General features: G+C 36.3%; 1 protein-coding gene across 2 annotated transcripts in view; it reads left to right on the forward strand.

Moving 5' to 3' along the window:
* The window catches only part of LOC150077411 (AP-2 complex subunit alpha-like), a 588,904-nt gene that overhangs the window by 224,454 nt on the left and 346,584 nt on the right, over positions 1 to 17,866 (forward strand). For both annotated transcript variants that reach the window (XM_090386478.1, XM_090386479.1), the window contains exons 10-11: positions 3,008 to 3,079; positions 16,297 to 16,393. In XM_090386478.1, the coding sequence (XP_090242604.1) occupies positions 3,008 to 3,079; positions 16,297 to 16,393 (169 nt within the window). The remainder of the gene's footprint in view (positions 1 to 3,007; positions 3,080 to 16,296; positions 16,394 to 17,866) is intronic.

The raw sequence follows: 17,866 nt of genomic DNA on the forward strand, positions 1-17,866 counted from the left end.
AAAATGTATGGGATGCATATAAATTATCAGGTGACACAGAAGCCTACGATAGATATAAGCTGGTCTGAAACCAAGTCACAAAGGAGGTTAGGCAAGCAAAGGTATACTATGAGAAATCTTTGGCAAAGGATGCAAAGAAAACCAGCAAAGAGTTCTTTACCTATGTAAACTCTAGAAGGAAGGAAGGAAGGGATTAATCAGATTGTCTATTGGATACCGATGGTTCAACTGTTAATGATCCTGCTCAGGTGGCTAACAAACTGAGTATTTTGCATCTACATTCACACATGAGTTATTCAGGGAGGGAAAGCCACAGGTGAACTAAACTCTGGCAGTGAGCTAGATGATTTTGTAATAACTGAGAGGAAAGTGGAGGAGAAATTGTTGAGGATAAACATAAAAAAGGCACCTGGGGTGGATGGGATCTATCCAGTTATATTAAAGGAGGCAGCAAAGGAAGTAAGTAAACCCTTATCCATAATTATGAGAGCTTCTTTGTACTCAGGATAGCTGCCCATGGACTGGAGATGTGCAAATGTAACCCCAATTCACAAAGGAGGATCAAAGGGCAACACAAGTAATTATAGACCTGTTAGTTTAACTTCTGTTCCAGGGAAATTAATGGAGGCACTGGTTAAAGAAGCACTGCAGGGTCATCTAGACAAGACTTCAGTTATAGCTTGGACACAGCATGGGTTTGTTAAGGGGAAGTCTTGTCTGACCAATTTGATTGGATACTATGATGTGATCACAAAGGAACTGAATGTCAAAAATAATTTTTAATATCATATACTTGGATTTCAGGAAAGCTTTTGATACTGTTGCACATGGAAGACTGCTGTACAAATTGGAGAGGTATGGCATTAAGGGTAAGTTGCTACAATGGATAAATGGTTGGTTGAGTGGGAGACAACAGAGAATGGTAATCAATGGACACTGCTCTTTGTTGACAAATGTTATTAGTTGAGTTCCCCTGGGTTTGGCGCTGGGCCCATTGCTGTTTTGTGTATTCATCATTGATATTGGTGAAGGTATATCAGGATTAATGTCCAAGTTTGGAGGTGATACAAAGGTTGTCAGGGTTATTAACGACAGTAAAAACAGCATGCTACTCCAACTGGATCTATACAAGTTGGGCAAATCGGCTGAGAAGTGGCAACTGAAATTTTGACAAATGAAAAGTACTGCATATGGGTAGCAATAACCCATGAGAAATGTACCAACTGTGTGGTACTACACTCAGGGAAGTGGAAAGTGAAAACAGACCTGGGGCTGATTGTGCAGTCAAATATGAATTTGCTGAGCAGACAGGCTGCCAGAGTAGGTCATGGAGTCTTGTCAATGATATATAGGAATTCTGTTAGCAGGGACAGGGAGGTGATTATCCCATTGTACAAGGCAATGGTCAGGCCACACCTAGAGTACTGTGTACAGGTCTGGAGGCCTCATTTTAGGAAGGATGTAGAGTTGTTAGAATTGAATACAAAGAAGGGCAACAAGGTTGGTGAGGGGAACAAATGGGGTTCTCTTACCAAGAAAGGCTTAAGTTCTGCAAATGCAGTGCTTAGAGAGTAGGCACTTGCAAGGTGATCTGATTGAGGTGTATAAGGCCTTGAATGGGTTGACAAGCTGAATGCTGATGGGATATGTCCTCTTGCTCAGATGAAGAACCTGAGGGGGCATAGATTCAGATTGAGGAAAGACAGTTGTAGAATAAATGTGTGGAAATCTGCCTTTAGCCAGTGGGTGGAAGATTAGTGGAACAGCTTCCATCTTTTGTTGTGGAAGTTGATGGCCTAAATAAATTTAAGGCTGAACTGGACAGGCATTTGGAACGAATGGAGGGGTGAAATAGGAGGTTTTTTTTTTTTTTTTTTTTTTATGATGCTGCATAAGGTTGCTTTCTTGCATCATATGCATCTGCTAATGCCTGCTATTGGATTTGAATTTGATGTGCTTGCTCGAAGGTTCATTTTTTTATTTAAAATTTTGTGCAGGATCATGCTTTTTCTCTTTCACAACCAGATAATCTATTATAGTGAAGTTTTGCATTTTGGTTACTAAATATCTGATCACTTTGCTCAAAGCCTGGCATAAAACAACAATTGTGTTACTTCAAATGTATTTGGTGTTTCTTGGACCAAGAAGTCTCATGAAACTCATAATACAGATTCTGTACACTTGTCGAGGCTAATTTTCAGTTGCTTATTACAGATCCGACATTTGCAACAGTTAAATGTAAGATCTATATTGTTTGTAAAATACAGCTCTCGCTCTCTCTCTCTCTGAGGGCTTATATGATCTTTAATGATTGTATTCTCTAGAATTTCTTTCTTGTATGTATTATTTTTTGGTTAATAGAGGTGTGTGTGTGTGTGTGTGTGTGTGTGTGTGTGTGTGTGTGTGTGTGTGTGTGTGTGTGTGTGTGTGTTTGCAATAAATAAAATGATTTCAATGAATCGCAAAATTAATGTTGTTCATGCTAAATGTAAGCAGAACACCATCTAATGGTGGTTTATGAACTTTTGCATTAATAAATAAAGCATAACAGCATATGCATTTTTAGAGAAAAAAATGGATGAATCAAAATCTTTAGAGAAAAAAAAATGGATGAACTAAACCCTAATTCTGATTGTGGCATCTTGCAATCAGTCTCCTGGAAGGCCTATCGGCATATTTGTAGTTGTCTGGCATAAATGCTTGGGTATGATAAGATCAGCTATCAATTGCAATCTATATTTATGAATTGTGGTGTAATTTTAATGTTGATATTGGCTCTGAGAAATAAAATAATGTCCATGTTAGTAGTACAAAAGTTAGGACAAAATAAAGACAATTTCAGCCTTGATCTTTTCATTTGAAACGCAATCATTATAAAATAATGGCTCACTAATGTCTATTTTGTAATAGTATTTCTCTTTCCATCTTCATTTGTTTGTCTTCAATTTATTAAGAATTTTTTTCTCAAAGTACTATTAAAACTTGATCATAAATATCTTTCTTTTAGTGAACCCAACCTACTAGTAAGAGCATGTAACCAGCTTGGACAGTTTTTACAGCATAGAGAAACAAATTTAAGGTGAGTTTATGGCCCTTTAAAACAAGTCATACTGGAAAACAAAGTTTATCAACAGCCCAATAATGGCTATTTATTTTTAATGGTTTTGAAATGGTACCGTTAAACTTGTTAAAAAAAAAGTGTTCAGATGTGCATACCTTTTTAGAAATTAACAGCTATGAATAGGCCTCTATAAATGTATTCACCACCTTTAATAAATTATTCAACAGGTGCATGCATGCGTGTGTGTAGAGGGGAGAAATAGCATAACTTAAGATGCAGATTGGAGAACACTTTGGTAGCCAGACACCATATCAGGGAAACCTGATGTGAGGTGAGAAGACAGAAGAGAATGAGTAAAATGAGTGAGGGAATTATTTCTTTCTGATAAGTAAGACAAGAACTAATAGGCATAAATATAAACTTTTTAAGGAATAACAGAAGACTAGATCCATGAAATTTACCTTCAAGCATTAGATTATAGGAATAACCTCTCAAAGTCACCTTGTCTAGTTTGGCAAGTTCGAGGCAGAATTGGAACTAGGTGGTCACTTTGAAATGGAATAAAGAGGTCCTTGGTGATGAAAAGGTTAGGAAATGTTCTGGATTATGAAATATTCATATCCCTTCATCTCACTGTCATAACATAATTTGACAATTCTTTTTGCAATGCAGTTTTTCTTCAATCATTTTCTTCTTTCTGAAAAATAACATTAAAATAGAATTAAAACAGTAAAAAAATTGCATATTAAAATAGAATATTTTTTAAATTATTCAGATTTCATATTTTTGCTAATTAATACAGATATAAAGATAGTTTTCCATAATTATTCTGTTAACTATATATAAAAAAAGCAAATTTTATTCTGCATAATTTTCATTTGATTGGATGTGATATGGCCTAAGGAACATATGCTCCCTAATTCAGGAAGTAAAAAGAACTTTTTTAAAAGTTTTTTCAAAACTAATATCATTAAAGATCTGTTAGAAAATAAAATATATGTATGGAATGGCAACTCATATAAATTGATTTGCTGATAATACAGAATTTTGAACCATAACTGCCTTCTCTCAAATTAGTCTGCCCTCCTTTTGTCAATCATAATTATAAAAGATGAATGAGAGATGGGTATATGATTAGTAGTATGCCACAACATTTATGGTGATGTCTAAGTATTTTGTATATACAGCCAGGAAAAAAAAAAAAAAAAAAAGAGTAAGCAAGCTTCTGAATGCATTGGAAATCTGTAGGTATGGAAGTACCCCTCCCTTAATTTTGTGCTTTTAGCAGCACTATTTTAAAAAGTTTTCAGTACTTCTCAGTATCACTGGAGATAAATTAGTAATTAATTCATAAAACTGACAACGTATTTTATATTAAAATGCAGCCAATGGACTGTTTGTCAATACAGTTGACAAAAAGTGATATCAGTATTGTTAATTTTCTTGTGAGAATCTACCAATGTTATTATGATTGACAATGACTGCAAAAAGAATTGATGCATAATGGTGCTTGGTTGGGGAACTGACAAATGCACCACAAGGAAGCTTGAAATACAAATTATCCCAAATCACTCTTGGCATATTACTAATCATATAACCATCTGTCATTCATCTGTTATATTCAGCTGGTAGTAGGGAAACTGAATTCATACATGTGAGTTTATTCAAAAACTGAATTCATACTATTACAAAACTAACTTAACATTTATGAGGAGGGATATTGTTGCAAAATCAACAACAGTATCTCTTGAAATAATCATTATCAGTTTGTCTCACAGAAAATTCAAATAGAAATCCATGGAGAGAAAAAAAAATCCTAGATAAGCTGATATTTGAAATCATACTATACTGTAAACAGTCCTGTGGCTGTATTTTATATCAATGTGTACGTTGTCAGTGAAATTTAATTTCTATTGCAAAGTGGACTTTAAAAAAAGTGCTTTTCCTGAAAAATTTTCTCCTTGGATTTTCCAAAAAAAGGTCTTGTTTTGGCCAACAGTTCTTGTTTTCCTTCTGATTGCTTAATTAAAGGTATATATAAACTGATAAAAAGCTTGCACTTTGTTAAAATCTTTATTTACTAATTTTTTTTTTTGTATCCTTTGTAGTTTCTGATAGCTTGAAGAAGTAAATCTGTGGGGAATCCATTAGTTTGATCCAATTTAAGAAAGTAGTATGTCATATATTCATTTTCTCTGGAGAATGATTTCTGAGATTCAGTTTTCACCTTGTGGTGATTTCTGAGAATGCATTAATCATGTAATGTGAGGGATATCTGTTAGAAAGGAGGGGGAGGCACTTTTTCAGTAATGCAATGGAGAAGTGTATATTTTCTTTTAAAGTTAATGTTACAACTGCTGTTTGTATTATCAAAACAACTTCATTGGTTTTGATAATGGAACCAGCATTTTGTAGTAATATCAGTGCCCAAAACAGAACATTTTTCAGAAAGAGCAGGAAATTTTTTTTTGAAGTCCACTTTGCAATAGAAATTAAATTTCACTAACAGCATACACAGTGATCAATTCCTAATTTTCCTTAGGAATTAGTCATTACAGTAGATTGAAATATATACTACTGTTGAAAGTTTTTCCAGAACAGTGTGTATACTAATTGGAGAAACAGTTGTTCAAAATTCACTTCTAAATTATTTTTATTAGTTAGATCTCTAAGCAGTTATCAGTTTCATATTCTTAATAAATCAGTTATTTTTACCAAACAGAGTAGTGTAATTTACAAAGTTGATGAAAATATATATACTGGAGTGAGTCATAAGTTACTTTATGCTTTTAAAACTGAATGCCATTGAATCATTTTATTGATAGTCCTAAAGTTTTTACTAATTTATTAGATAAAATGATGTAGAAATTAGATAAATAAAATTCTAATGAGAAGCTTTTCTACAAATTGGCTTGTATAGCCCTTATTATAAAGAATGACCAAAAGTTTTTATTCTGTTCCTTCATCAAAACCAATAATTTAATTTATATTAAGATATTTGAGAGTGCTAGGAGTAATACTAGACTGCTCCTAGAATTTCTGTAATTTTGATAAAATGTGCTAACCCACATTCTATGAGAATTACAGAAAATGCTTATAGTTGAAGTTCTGCGGAACAGTCCTTAAGATAAAAATGATTGTTATCTAAGCTGGAATTTTCACATTTCCTTTATAAGAATTTGAAGACTTGGATATCAAGTTCATTATATCAGTCCCTAAATGATTCTGACAGATTAGTAGAATTTGCTGAGGCTTTTATCCAGAAAATTGGTGAGAAGGAAAATTTCATGTGCTAATCACCATAATTGTGTTTATTGGGAACATGATTATGCACAAAGTCTGTTAACCCTTTTGTACACAAGCATCTTCTTAGATGCAGTGGTGAGATTTCTGAATGCACTTAGGTTATGGGTAGTGTTTTCAATGATGGTGGTTTCTGTAGAGAGCTATGTGGAAATTTTGTTTAAATTTTGTAAAAATTAACACTTTGTTCATAAATACTTTTAAATATTAATTTGTTCTTATCTTGATTTGACTATCCAACAGAGTAAAATTCTCGAAAAAGTAAATCAAATTTTAAAAAAAAGTGACAAATTCAAAAAAGCATGAAAAAATAAAAAGCTAATTATTACTGTTTTTATGCTGTAATGTTTTCTATTTTTGTATCACCTGATTCAATTTTGATAAATTGAATTATCAAATGTAATTAATGATACTGAAATTTCACATGATTATTTAATGAAAAATCTTGCGAGCCTACAGACAAGTAAGGCTCCTGGGGTTGATAGCATATACCCTATAATTTTAAGGGAGGTGGCAAGTAAGCAAATTGAACCATTTAGGCTAATTATGAGAGCATCACTGGACTTAGGAGAGATTCCATTGGATTGGAAAAGTGCCAATGTATCTCCAATACATAAGGATCTTCTAAGAGTGCAGTGGGAAATTACCGACCGGTCAGTCTAACTTTGATAGTAGGAAAAATCATGGAGGCAACGATCAAGGGTGGAATCCAGGATCATTTAGATTGAAATGGAATTCTGAAAGATAAACAGTGTGGTTTTGTAAAAGGAAAATGTTTAACAAATGTGGTTAGCTATTTTAACAGGTCAGTCATGAGCTGGATTTAGGGAATAATTTTGACATTATTTAGATTCAGTCCCACCTGAGTGGTTACTTTATAAGTTGGAACAGGTCGGAACTGCAAAAAATCCTTAGATGGATAGCAGGATGGCTTCCAGGAAGGAGGCAGAGGGTTGTGATAAATGGTTATTCCTCAGAGTGGTTTAATTTAAGAAGTTGGGTTTCCCAGGGATCAGTATTGGGACTTCTGTTATTTTTGATTTTCTTAAATGACATCGATGAAGGGATATAGGGTGTAATGTCTAAATTTGCAGATGATGTGAAGATTAGTAGAGTAGTTAATGATCACCACCATGCAGAGCTTCTTCACAGTGACCTAGATAGATTTCAGGGATGGTCAGAAAAGTGGCAGTTTTGCTTTAATGCTAAGTGCAAGGTCATACACCTGGGGAACAGTAACCCCAAAATAACTTATACACTTGGTGGAGTTGAACTAAAGTCAGTAGTAGAAGAAAGGGACTTGGGATTTACAATGCAGTCAGACGTGAAGTTCTCTGAGCATTGTAGACAAGTTGCAAGGAAGTCCATGTCCTATTGATGATTTGTCGAACATTTGCTAGTAGAGATAAGTATATCATAATCCCATTATATAAGGCTATTGTTATATCACACTTGGAATGCTGTGTTCAAGTACTGAGACTGCACTTAAAAATAAGACATTGAGCTTCTTGAAAGGGTCCAAAGACTGGTAACTCTCCTGGTGAGATCGAGAAAAAGGCTCTGTACAAGGAAAGACTTTGAATATGTGGGTTGCACAGCTTGAAACTAGGCACTTTAGAGGAGACTTGATTGAGGTGTTTAAGGCTCTGAGAGGCAAAAGTAAAATGAATGAGGATGAAAATTTCACGTTATGATTCTAGAACTAGGGGCCATAAATTCAAGTTACGTGAGGAGATGTTTAGACTGGATTGCACGAAGTTTTATTTTATCCAGTAAGTTATAAATTACTGGAATAAGTTACATGGGTGGTAGAGGCTGACGGTTTAGGGAAATTAATAGGTCAGCTGGATAGTTACCTATGGGAGGAGAGAAATGTGCAGGTTGTCCATTTCCTTTTCATTTATTATTTATTTTATTTAAATTTTTTGTTATTATTTTACTCTTTTCTTGTGCATTTGTACATAAACTGACACGTTATTTGAAACTACCCTGAAAACATACGAGGACCGGTAATAATACCTCCTAATTTTTTTGCTTTCAAATATGTGGCACTGTAGATCCTTTCGTATATCACTGAGTGGACACTAGAGGTCTCTAGATTCACCATAGTGAGTGATGCTGTGATTGTTCTCGTGAGTGCGGCACACGAATAGTTCAAAATGGTGGATGTTACAGATATACATATAGAGCAAAGAGTGGTGATTGAATTTTTTACCATGCCCATTGAATCTATAAAGTCTCAAAAATGTCTATGGTGACAATACTGTAGATGTGAATACAGTTAGATGTTGGGTAAGACACTTTAAGAGTGGGGAAAGTGAAACTGACAAGCCCCGAAGTGGCTGGCCAGTAACGTCAGTGACAACAGACAAGAACCAGATTGATGTGCTTATCAGAGAGGACTGCCACATCAGAACACACAAATCGTGTGATGCAGTAGGTATAGGGAAACCAGCCGTGATAACCATCATAAAGGAACTAGGCTACAAGGTTTTGTGCCCGGTAGGTCCCGAAAGTGCTGATACATGAGCACAAAGAAGCCCGGAAAGTCATCTGTAGAACTTCTCCAGCACTACGGAGAGTGAAGGAGAGGTTTTTCTTTCACGCATAGTCACAGGTGATGAAACCTGGGTCCACCATTATGATCCTGAAATGAAGAGACAATCGATGGAGTGGCACCATCAAAATTTACAGCACAAGAAGAAGTTCAAGACAGCCTTCTGTAGGTAAAGTAATAACAACAGTGTTTTTGGACAAAGGTGGGGTCTTGCTTGTGGACTTCTTGAAGCTTGGCACCACAATCAACTCAGATTTATATGTGGAAATGTTTAAAAAGTTGAAAGGCTGCACTTGTAGAGCATGACTGGACAAAAACCTTAATGAGGTTCTTCTCCATGATGATCCACAACCCCACACCAGTCTGATAGTGATGGAGGCTATTTCACTCTGGAAACATTCACTTTGAGGAATTTCCTGTAATTAATCATGTGCTCAAAGCAGAAGTATGACATAAGCATTAAAGAATATTTTTATCTATTGAGGCATGAAGAAAAATAATGTTGGAAAACATTTCTTTAGTCACAATTTTATCTTGCTTTTGTTGTGAAATCGGTGATATGTAAATTAGATTTCATCTTTCCTCTCATAAACAACTTATGACTTACTCAGAGTATGATATACTTTACACTTTTTAATTAGAAGGATTGTAATTAAGTGCATATACTTTAAGTTCTGGATAAGCTAGTAAGATTTTGTTGAATTTAATTTTTTTTTCATTGATTTGTGTTCTAAATTTTATTCATCTCACAATTTTTAATTGCTCTGTTCACAGGCTTAGTTTAAATGAAGCAAGCTTTTCACCTGGTTTTATAAGTAGGTATTGCAAGCAGTAATTTTGGCACCAGAACCTTGTGGGCTGTACATGTTTATAATTGATGCCCTCCCACACCAGGTGTAAAAGGCCAGAGTTTGAATCTTGTCAATGATGCAAAGAATTCTTATGAGATTTTTTCACAATGTGGCTGAGTTAGTCATTCTCAGGAAAGGGCTGCATGGTGTTTTCTTTTGAAAACTCATTTTTTATCCAGCAAATTAGCATTAGCTTTCATATATGATGCAAGAAAGCAGGCTTATACAGCATCAACCCAAAAGAAAAAAAAACATACCTTTCCAATTTTACCCATCCATTCACTCTTCTGCCTTGAATTTATTTAAGCTGTCAACTTCTATGACTGCTGGAAGTTTGTTCCAGCAATCAACCACCGGCTGGCTAAAGTAAAATTTATGCACATCTAATCTACAACTGTCTTTCCTCAATTTGAATTTGCCCCCTCAGGCAATTAATCTCGCCAAGAGGAAGAATCCCATCAGCATTGCACTTGCTCAAACCATTCAAGGCTTTATACACCTCAATCAGATCACCTTGCAGGTGCCTAGTCCCCAGACACTGAAATTTGCAGAACTTAAGCCTTTCTCTCTAAGAGAAACCCTTTGTTCCATTCACCAATCTTATTGCCCCTCTCTGTACATGTTCTACCTCCTTCCTAAAATGAGGCCTCCAGACCTATACAGTACTCAAGGTGTGGCCCGACCACTGCTGTATACAAGGGAATAATTACCTCCTTATCCCTGCTAGAAAAATTCTTGTCTCTCATTGACAAGACACCATGTGATACTCTTGCACACTGCCTACACTGCTCAGAAAACTTCATATCTGACTGCACAATACCCTCCCCCCCAAGTCTTTTTCCATTCTCTGCCATCTCGAGTGTCAAATCAGCCACCAGTCTCCTGTGTCAAATCAGCCACCAGTCTCCTGTGTCAAATCAGCCACCAGTCTCCTGAATCCCCTCCGCAGTAGCAGACCTTGCAGTATGCCAATTGAAAACAGCACACTTCCACATATAGACAACATTTTGTTAGGATACACTTGCACAATATCATTCACACTAGTTTGTTTGTGACAGAGCAATCGTGACATATTCCCTGTTTGAACATGTGTTTACAAAGAACAGTGTTGTATGTGATCTTGCAAACTCAGTTTAAAGACAAATATCCTGATTGAACATGTATGCCACCTTATGCAGAGCAACTCTATAACATTAGTTTGACTCTGTTCTGGTACACCATGATGATACATAACTCTCCAAAGTTGCCAGAAATTAGTGTAGTGCTATATTTGTGTGTAATTTGCTTAGTTGTTTCTGGTTACTTTGCTAACAGGAAGCAGTAGTCAAGCAGCTTCTCAGTATCCATCCAAGCCATTAGGAGATGGGCCACAAATGTTCTTAGTAGAGTAACTCTCATGCCTACAGATATAAGTGAAAATGCTGTGATTCCAGTAGTCATATTGGCTACATTATTCTGATTCACCATTGCTAAATAAATCAAGTTTCATGATTAGTGACCCATTTTCATGAAATCACTTACTAATTGTTGCATTGTCATGATGTAAGTGCTAATTTCTGAACCATACTTCTGCAGCCATTTTTTCTGAACAGCATTCCAGAGTTTCCATAGAACATTTTGTTAGTATTCATGATCAATCGTTTGGCCATGTGGGACAAATTCATATTGATTAGTGCCCAGTGAGTCAAAACATACAATAAGCATGATCTTCACATATGATTCAGATTGTCTTGGTTTTTTTTTTTTTATTTATTTATTTATTTATTTTTTGACCCTGAAAAAGATAATCCTCCATTGAGAGAACTGGACCTTTGTTTCGATCTTAGTTACACCCACACAGCAACTTGTTGCCAGTAATGATGGAACAACTGGCAACAATTACTGGCAACTTGTTGCCAGTAATGTTGCCAGTAACCAAGTATGAGTGAGCAGCAGTACATTGATGAAGAATCCCAACATGTGAGAACTCTGTGATCACCACTGAGGATTCAAAGCACAAATTTGACTGAAATACCTTGTGAAATACCCAATATCTTGTGTTAAAATTGATTGACATATCCCATAAGAAATGTACATTTCACTAACAACTTCATGAATGGTTAAACCTCTCCAGATCATAACACAAACAATCGAATCATTGGTTTTTGAAGTTGAGGGGTAAGCCAGAGAAGGTTCATGGGTGATGGAAAAGATGGACTCTTTAAATTTTGCAAACCATTGAAAAGTCTTCAAATGACACATAGCATCTTTTCCTAAAACAGTTTTTAACATTTTATGTATTTCTACTATTCTATTGCACTTTTTCTTAATCTGAAACAAAATTTGGTGCAAATTTGTTGTTGGGTAGAAATTTCCTATTTTAAAATATGATGAAATTCATAATTCCTTCTATTCAGTGCAAAGTAATTTATTCTGACCAGTTAAATGGGTGATTTGTGCATTATATGTTGAGATCAGTCACTAAACATGTTATGACAAGTTGCAATTTGTCAAATGATGCTACAATTTCAAAATACAAATTCACTCTGAACTTTTTTGATCTCACTTCATACAAGACTGGCTTAGCTGGGTTTTGTTTGAAGCACAGAGAAATATAATTGATGTAAGGAAGCTTCACATGCTGCTAAGACTTTTAAAAATAAATAAGTGCATGATGTTGCACCACTTCAGTTCTTTCTGTTATCTCATATCTCTTAAATTCTGTTCATTTCCTAAAACCAGCAGTTATATATCAGGGTGGTGTGAAAAGGTGGGTCGGAAAACTGCTAGCTTGGGGGGATACAAGGACTAATAGATTAACATATTAGCCACTGGCAGAGGTGAAAGTGATTCTTGCACTGCTTCTATTGTAATGAGCAGAAGCCTGGAAAACAAGATGCAGGATATTTCAGAGACTGCTGGGAGTCATTGCAGTACAAGTAAACACATGGGTTGTGTTAGGGTAGCTAAGAATAGGAACAGGTGCATGTATACTTGCGTGTATACCAGTGCTAGGAGTTTGGTAAATAAATTTGATGAATTTGAGGTATTGCTCAAAACATCAAAGGCAGATATTGTTAGGATATCAGAGACTTGGTGTCACACAGATATAAGGAATGCAGAACTGGAATTTGGGGAGTAAAATGCGTACAGGAATGACAGACAGGATAGGAAGGGAGGAGGGGTTATGCTATTAGTTAAGAAATGCATAAAATCCAAGGAAGTGAAGCCAGTTGACATCGCTGGACGGTGCAGTGTCGAGTCAGTTTGGTGTGACATAAGCATTGGGAGATAAAAATAGAGAGTAGGAGTGTGCTATAGGCCTAATGACTATGATGAGTATAATAAGAAACTGTACAGGGAAATAGTGGGCCAGTAAATCAGAGAGTCTTATAATGGGGGATTTTAATTTCCCAGATATTGACTGGAATTTGTGGGTTGGTCACTCACACACACTAGCAAGGCTTTTGTGGATTTATTGGATGATTGTTTTCTACATCAGCATGTTCGGGTTGTTGTTGTTGTTATTTGGTTTTTAGGAGCATTAGCAACTAAGGCCATATTACTCCGGGGATATGCGGTGGTCATTCCCTGACCTTTCCGTATTTAGTGGTGGCGGGCTCGAACCCCAGTCTAAACAAGAAGCGTGTGCTATGCACTGCTGCTCCTTCCCACATGGCTACGGAGGCGCCTTAGCATGTTCAGGAGGCAACTAGAGGGAGTAATACTCTTGATCTGATTATCAGTAGTGATTCTTCATGCATTAAGAATCTGCAGATAAGATTGTGCAGGCAGATATGAGATGTGCAGATCAGATGTGCAGGCAGATATGAAGTTCTCTGAGCAGTGCAGATGGGCTGCAAGAGTAGCTCATGGGGGGGGCAATTGTGCAGGCAGAATGAAGTTCTCTGAGCAATGCAGATGGGCTGCAAGAGTAGCTCATGGTGTCTTGTCAATGATACAGGAATTTTTCTAGCAGGGATAAGGAGGTGATTATTCCCTTGTATAAGGCAATGGTCAGGCCACACCTTCTCTGAGCAGTGCAGATGGGCTGCAAGAGTAGCTCATGGGGGGGGCAATTGTGCAGGCAGATATGAAGTTCTCTGAGCAGTGCAGATGGGCTGCAAGAGTAGCTCATGGGGGGGGCAATTGTGCAGGCAGATATGAAGTTCTCTGAGCAGTGCAGATGGGCTGCAAGAGTAGCTCATGGTGTCTTGTCAATGATACAGGAATTTTTCTAGCAGGGATAAGGAGGTGATTATTCCCTTGTATAAGGCAATGGTCAGGCCACACCTTCTCTGAGCAGTGCAGATGGGCTGCAAGAGTAGCTCATGGGGGGGGGCAATTGTGCAGGCAGATATGAAGTTCTCTGAGCAGTGCAGATGGGCTGCAAGAGTAGCTCATGGTGTCTTGTCAATGATACAGGAATTTTTCTAGCAGGGATAAGGAGGTGATTATTCCCTTGTATAAGGCAATGGTCAGGCCACACCTTCTCTGAGCAGTGCAGATGGGCTGCAAGAGTAGCTCATGGGGGGGGGCAATTGTGCAGGCAGATATGAAGTTCTCTGAGCAGTGCAGATGGGCTGCAAGAGTAGCTCATGGTGTCTTGTCAATGATACAGGAATTTTTCTAGCAGGGATAAGGAGGTGATTATTCCCTTGTATAAGGCAATGGTCAGGCCACACCTTGAGTATTGTATTCCCTTGTATAAGGCAATGGTCAGGCCACACCTTGAGCAATTGTGCAGGCAGATATGAAGTTCTCTGAGCAGTGCAGATGGGCTGCAAGAGTAGCTCATGGTGTCTTGTCAATGATACAGGAATTTTTCTAGCAGGGATAAGGAGGTGATTATTCCCTTGTATAAGGCAATGGTCAGGCCATACCTTGAGTATTGTATACAGGTCTGGAGGCCTCATTTCAAGAAGGATGTAGAGCTGCTAGAATGAGTACAGAGAAGGGCAACAAGATTAATGAATGGAACGAAGGGTTGCTCTTATGAAGAAAGAGCGACCCTTTGTTCCATTCCAAATTACAGTGTCTGGAGACTAGGTACTGGCAAGGTGATCTGATAGAGGTGTATAAAGCCTTGAATGATTTGAGTATGCTCAATGCTGATGGGATTCTTCCTCTTGTTCAGAATAATCACCTGAGAGGGCATAAATTCAGATTGAGGAAAAGTAGATGTGCGGAAAATTGCCTTTAGCCATCGGGTAGTTGGTTGGTGGAACAGACTTCCATTCCTTGTTGTTGAAGTTGATAGCCTAAATAAATTTAAGCCCCAGCTGGACAGGTATTTCGAACGGGGGGGTGAAATGGAAGTGTTTTTTTTTTTTTGGCTGATGCTGCATAAGCTTGCTTTCTTTGCATCATATGCCTCTACTAATGCTAATCTTAGTTCATAACCTCAGTTCTGAGTAGTGTTAACATCATTTCTGTGTAGTTGCTCATTTACAAGTCTCAAATGGAAGCACCTTAGAGAATGTGGCTCACACAAATGCAAAATGTTTTTTTTTAATTCTGTGATGTTTTCTATGTTGAACTTTTTGAAAAAGGGGACCACAGTCAATATTGAAGCATTCAGGTTCAAAAGAGAATCAGAGTAATGCCTGACAGCACAATAGTCTTGCTTCAAAATGATAATTTGCAACCTCACTGCTCCTGTGTAATATTGGCAGGAATTCATCACTGGGATTTGTGATTCCACATCCTCTTTATATCCCAGATTTGTTCCCAAGTTTTTTGTTCTCATACTGTAATGAACATCTGCAAGACAACAGATACCATGAAGAAGTTCAAATAGCTATGAAGAGCTAGTTGACCTATCAGGTAAAAGAATATTAATTGAACAGAATACAAAACTTGGTAAGCACTGGATGAAATATATTGAATTAGGTGAAGTGTATGCAAAAAATATATTATATTAAAAAACTTTTTATATACAAGCATGTTTTTTTTTTTTTTTTTTTTTTTTTTTTATCTCTGTTCATTCAAAAGTTTGTTAAGAATGATTACTTTCCACCTTTTACTGTGTTTATTTCAGATAAAATTTTTTTTTTTTTTTTTTTTTGTAGTTGTTGGCGCATCGGCTTCTGCGGCCATAATGCACCTCCCAAGGTTTTTGCAGTACTTTGATCCAAGTACTAGGCGGGATTCGAACCCGCGACCTTTGGGTTGCCAGGCAGGTACTTTACCCACCCGGCTAGCCTGGTTGGCATTTCAGATAATGCATATTCATTTATTTAATAATTTTTTTAATATTACACATACTTTGTGGAAATAAAAAATATTAAGGGATTTAATGTAAAATTTAATTTAAATTTAATGTAAATAAAGAAATGAATAAAATTCGACAGTTGCACTCTCAAATGTAGTATACACAATCTAAATGGAATCAATACGAAAGCTTGGACTTCAAGTAAAATATGAGTGTGGAATTTATCAATTTTGTTGATTTAAATATAAATCTTTTAGATACAAAGATGTATTGCCATTAATCAAATTGAATTGCTGCAGAAAATATCTTATTCACATTAGTTTTCTTTCAGGTACCTTGCTTTGGAAAGTATGTGCTTATTAGCTACATCAGAATTTTCTCATGAAGCAGTTAAGAAACACCAAGAGACTATCATAAATGCACTGAAGGTGAGGTTATTTATTTTGAGTTAGCAATATACTTTACACCTTCCTTAACTGGGACTAAAAAGAAATGAGATATGTAGAAATGTTATCCAGAATTTTTGTTGTGGTACATTATTATTAACTTGTTCTTGAATTATGGATCCTATATTTGAAGCTCTGATTTTTGGAATTTTCCAATTATTACTCATTTTCATTTATTTTAACACTGAGTGGTAAGATACAATAACTAGAATATCTTTCATAAGGGTGACTACATTGGTCTTAGACAGTATTTAAATTCTATGCAATGGGAATATTTGATGATGTTACCAACAACAAATTCTAAATGGGAAGCATTCAGGGAAGTAATCATAGAAGCGATTAGGCTTTTCATACCAGTGAAGAAATATTGTTCAAGGTTTATATCTAAATGGATGTCAAATGAGCTATTGAGACATGCAGCACTAACAGGTCGTCTGAAAATACTCATGTCACCTTTTGATTTCCCCTTTTTGAATTGGGAATACATTTGCTCTCATAATTATGGCTAAATGTGTTTGCTTACCACCTTTTAATATGATTAGATTTCATCCACACCAGGACTCTCTTTTTTTTTTTTTTATGTTCAGCTTCAACAATTTCTCTTCCACTTTCCTTTCAGTTATCAAAGTCATTTAGCTCCCTCTTGGAGTTTGATAAACTTCTGACATCTCCTTCCCTAAAGAATTCCTCATGTGTGAATGTAGATGCAAAATACCTATTCAATTTGTAAGCAACGTGAACAGGGTCATGAACAGTTTACCCATAGACATTAAAGTGTCTATTCTACCATTAGTATAAGCATAGAAGACTTTGCTGCTTACCTTTGCATTCTTTACCAGAAACTTCTCATAATCTGCCTTAGCTTGCCTAACTGTCTTTGACTTGATTACAGAATAATTTATATCTACCTATAGGCTTCTGTATCATCTGATAATTTATATGTATCCCATATACTTCTCTTTTAATATCTCTTTCAGGGATAATAATGGAGTTACTGGTTAAAGAATAATGCAGGACCATTTGGACAGAATGCAGTTATACTGCAATCACAGCATGGTTGTGTTAAGGGGCAGTCTTGTCTAACCCATCTGATAGGTTATGTTGCAGTGACCAAGAAACTGGATGCAAAAAAAATTTTAGTATCATATACTTGGATTTCAGAAAGGCTGTTTATAATGTTGTACTTAAGACTGCTATATTAACTGAAGCAACGTGGCATTAATGTCACATTGTTTTGTACTTTTTTCCAGTTCATAAAACTTAGTGTATGTGAGGGTGATACGAACATTCCTACTATCCTTCTCCTATTGCTATTTTCATATTTATTCACTTAACTACTCCTTTTTCCCTTCCCTGTCCTCAATTTAATACCTCACCCTTACCATGTGCTTGTTCCAAATTATTTAATTTCAATTTCCACAAAATTCCTGCATTTAAATCCTACACAAAACCCTA

The sequence above is a fragment of the Mastigoproctus giganteus genome, chromosome 12 (assembly GCF_048544385.1).
Source record: "Mastigoproctus giganteus isolate SK-2022 chromosome 12, ASM4854438v1, whole genome shotgun sequence".
Classification (NCBI taxonomy): domain Eukaryota; kingdom Metazoa; phylum Arthropoda; class Arachnida; order Uropygi; family Thelyphonidae; genus Mastigoproctus; species Mastigoproctus giganteus.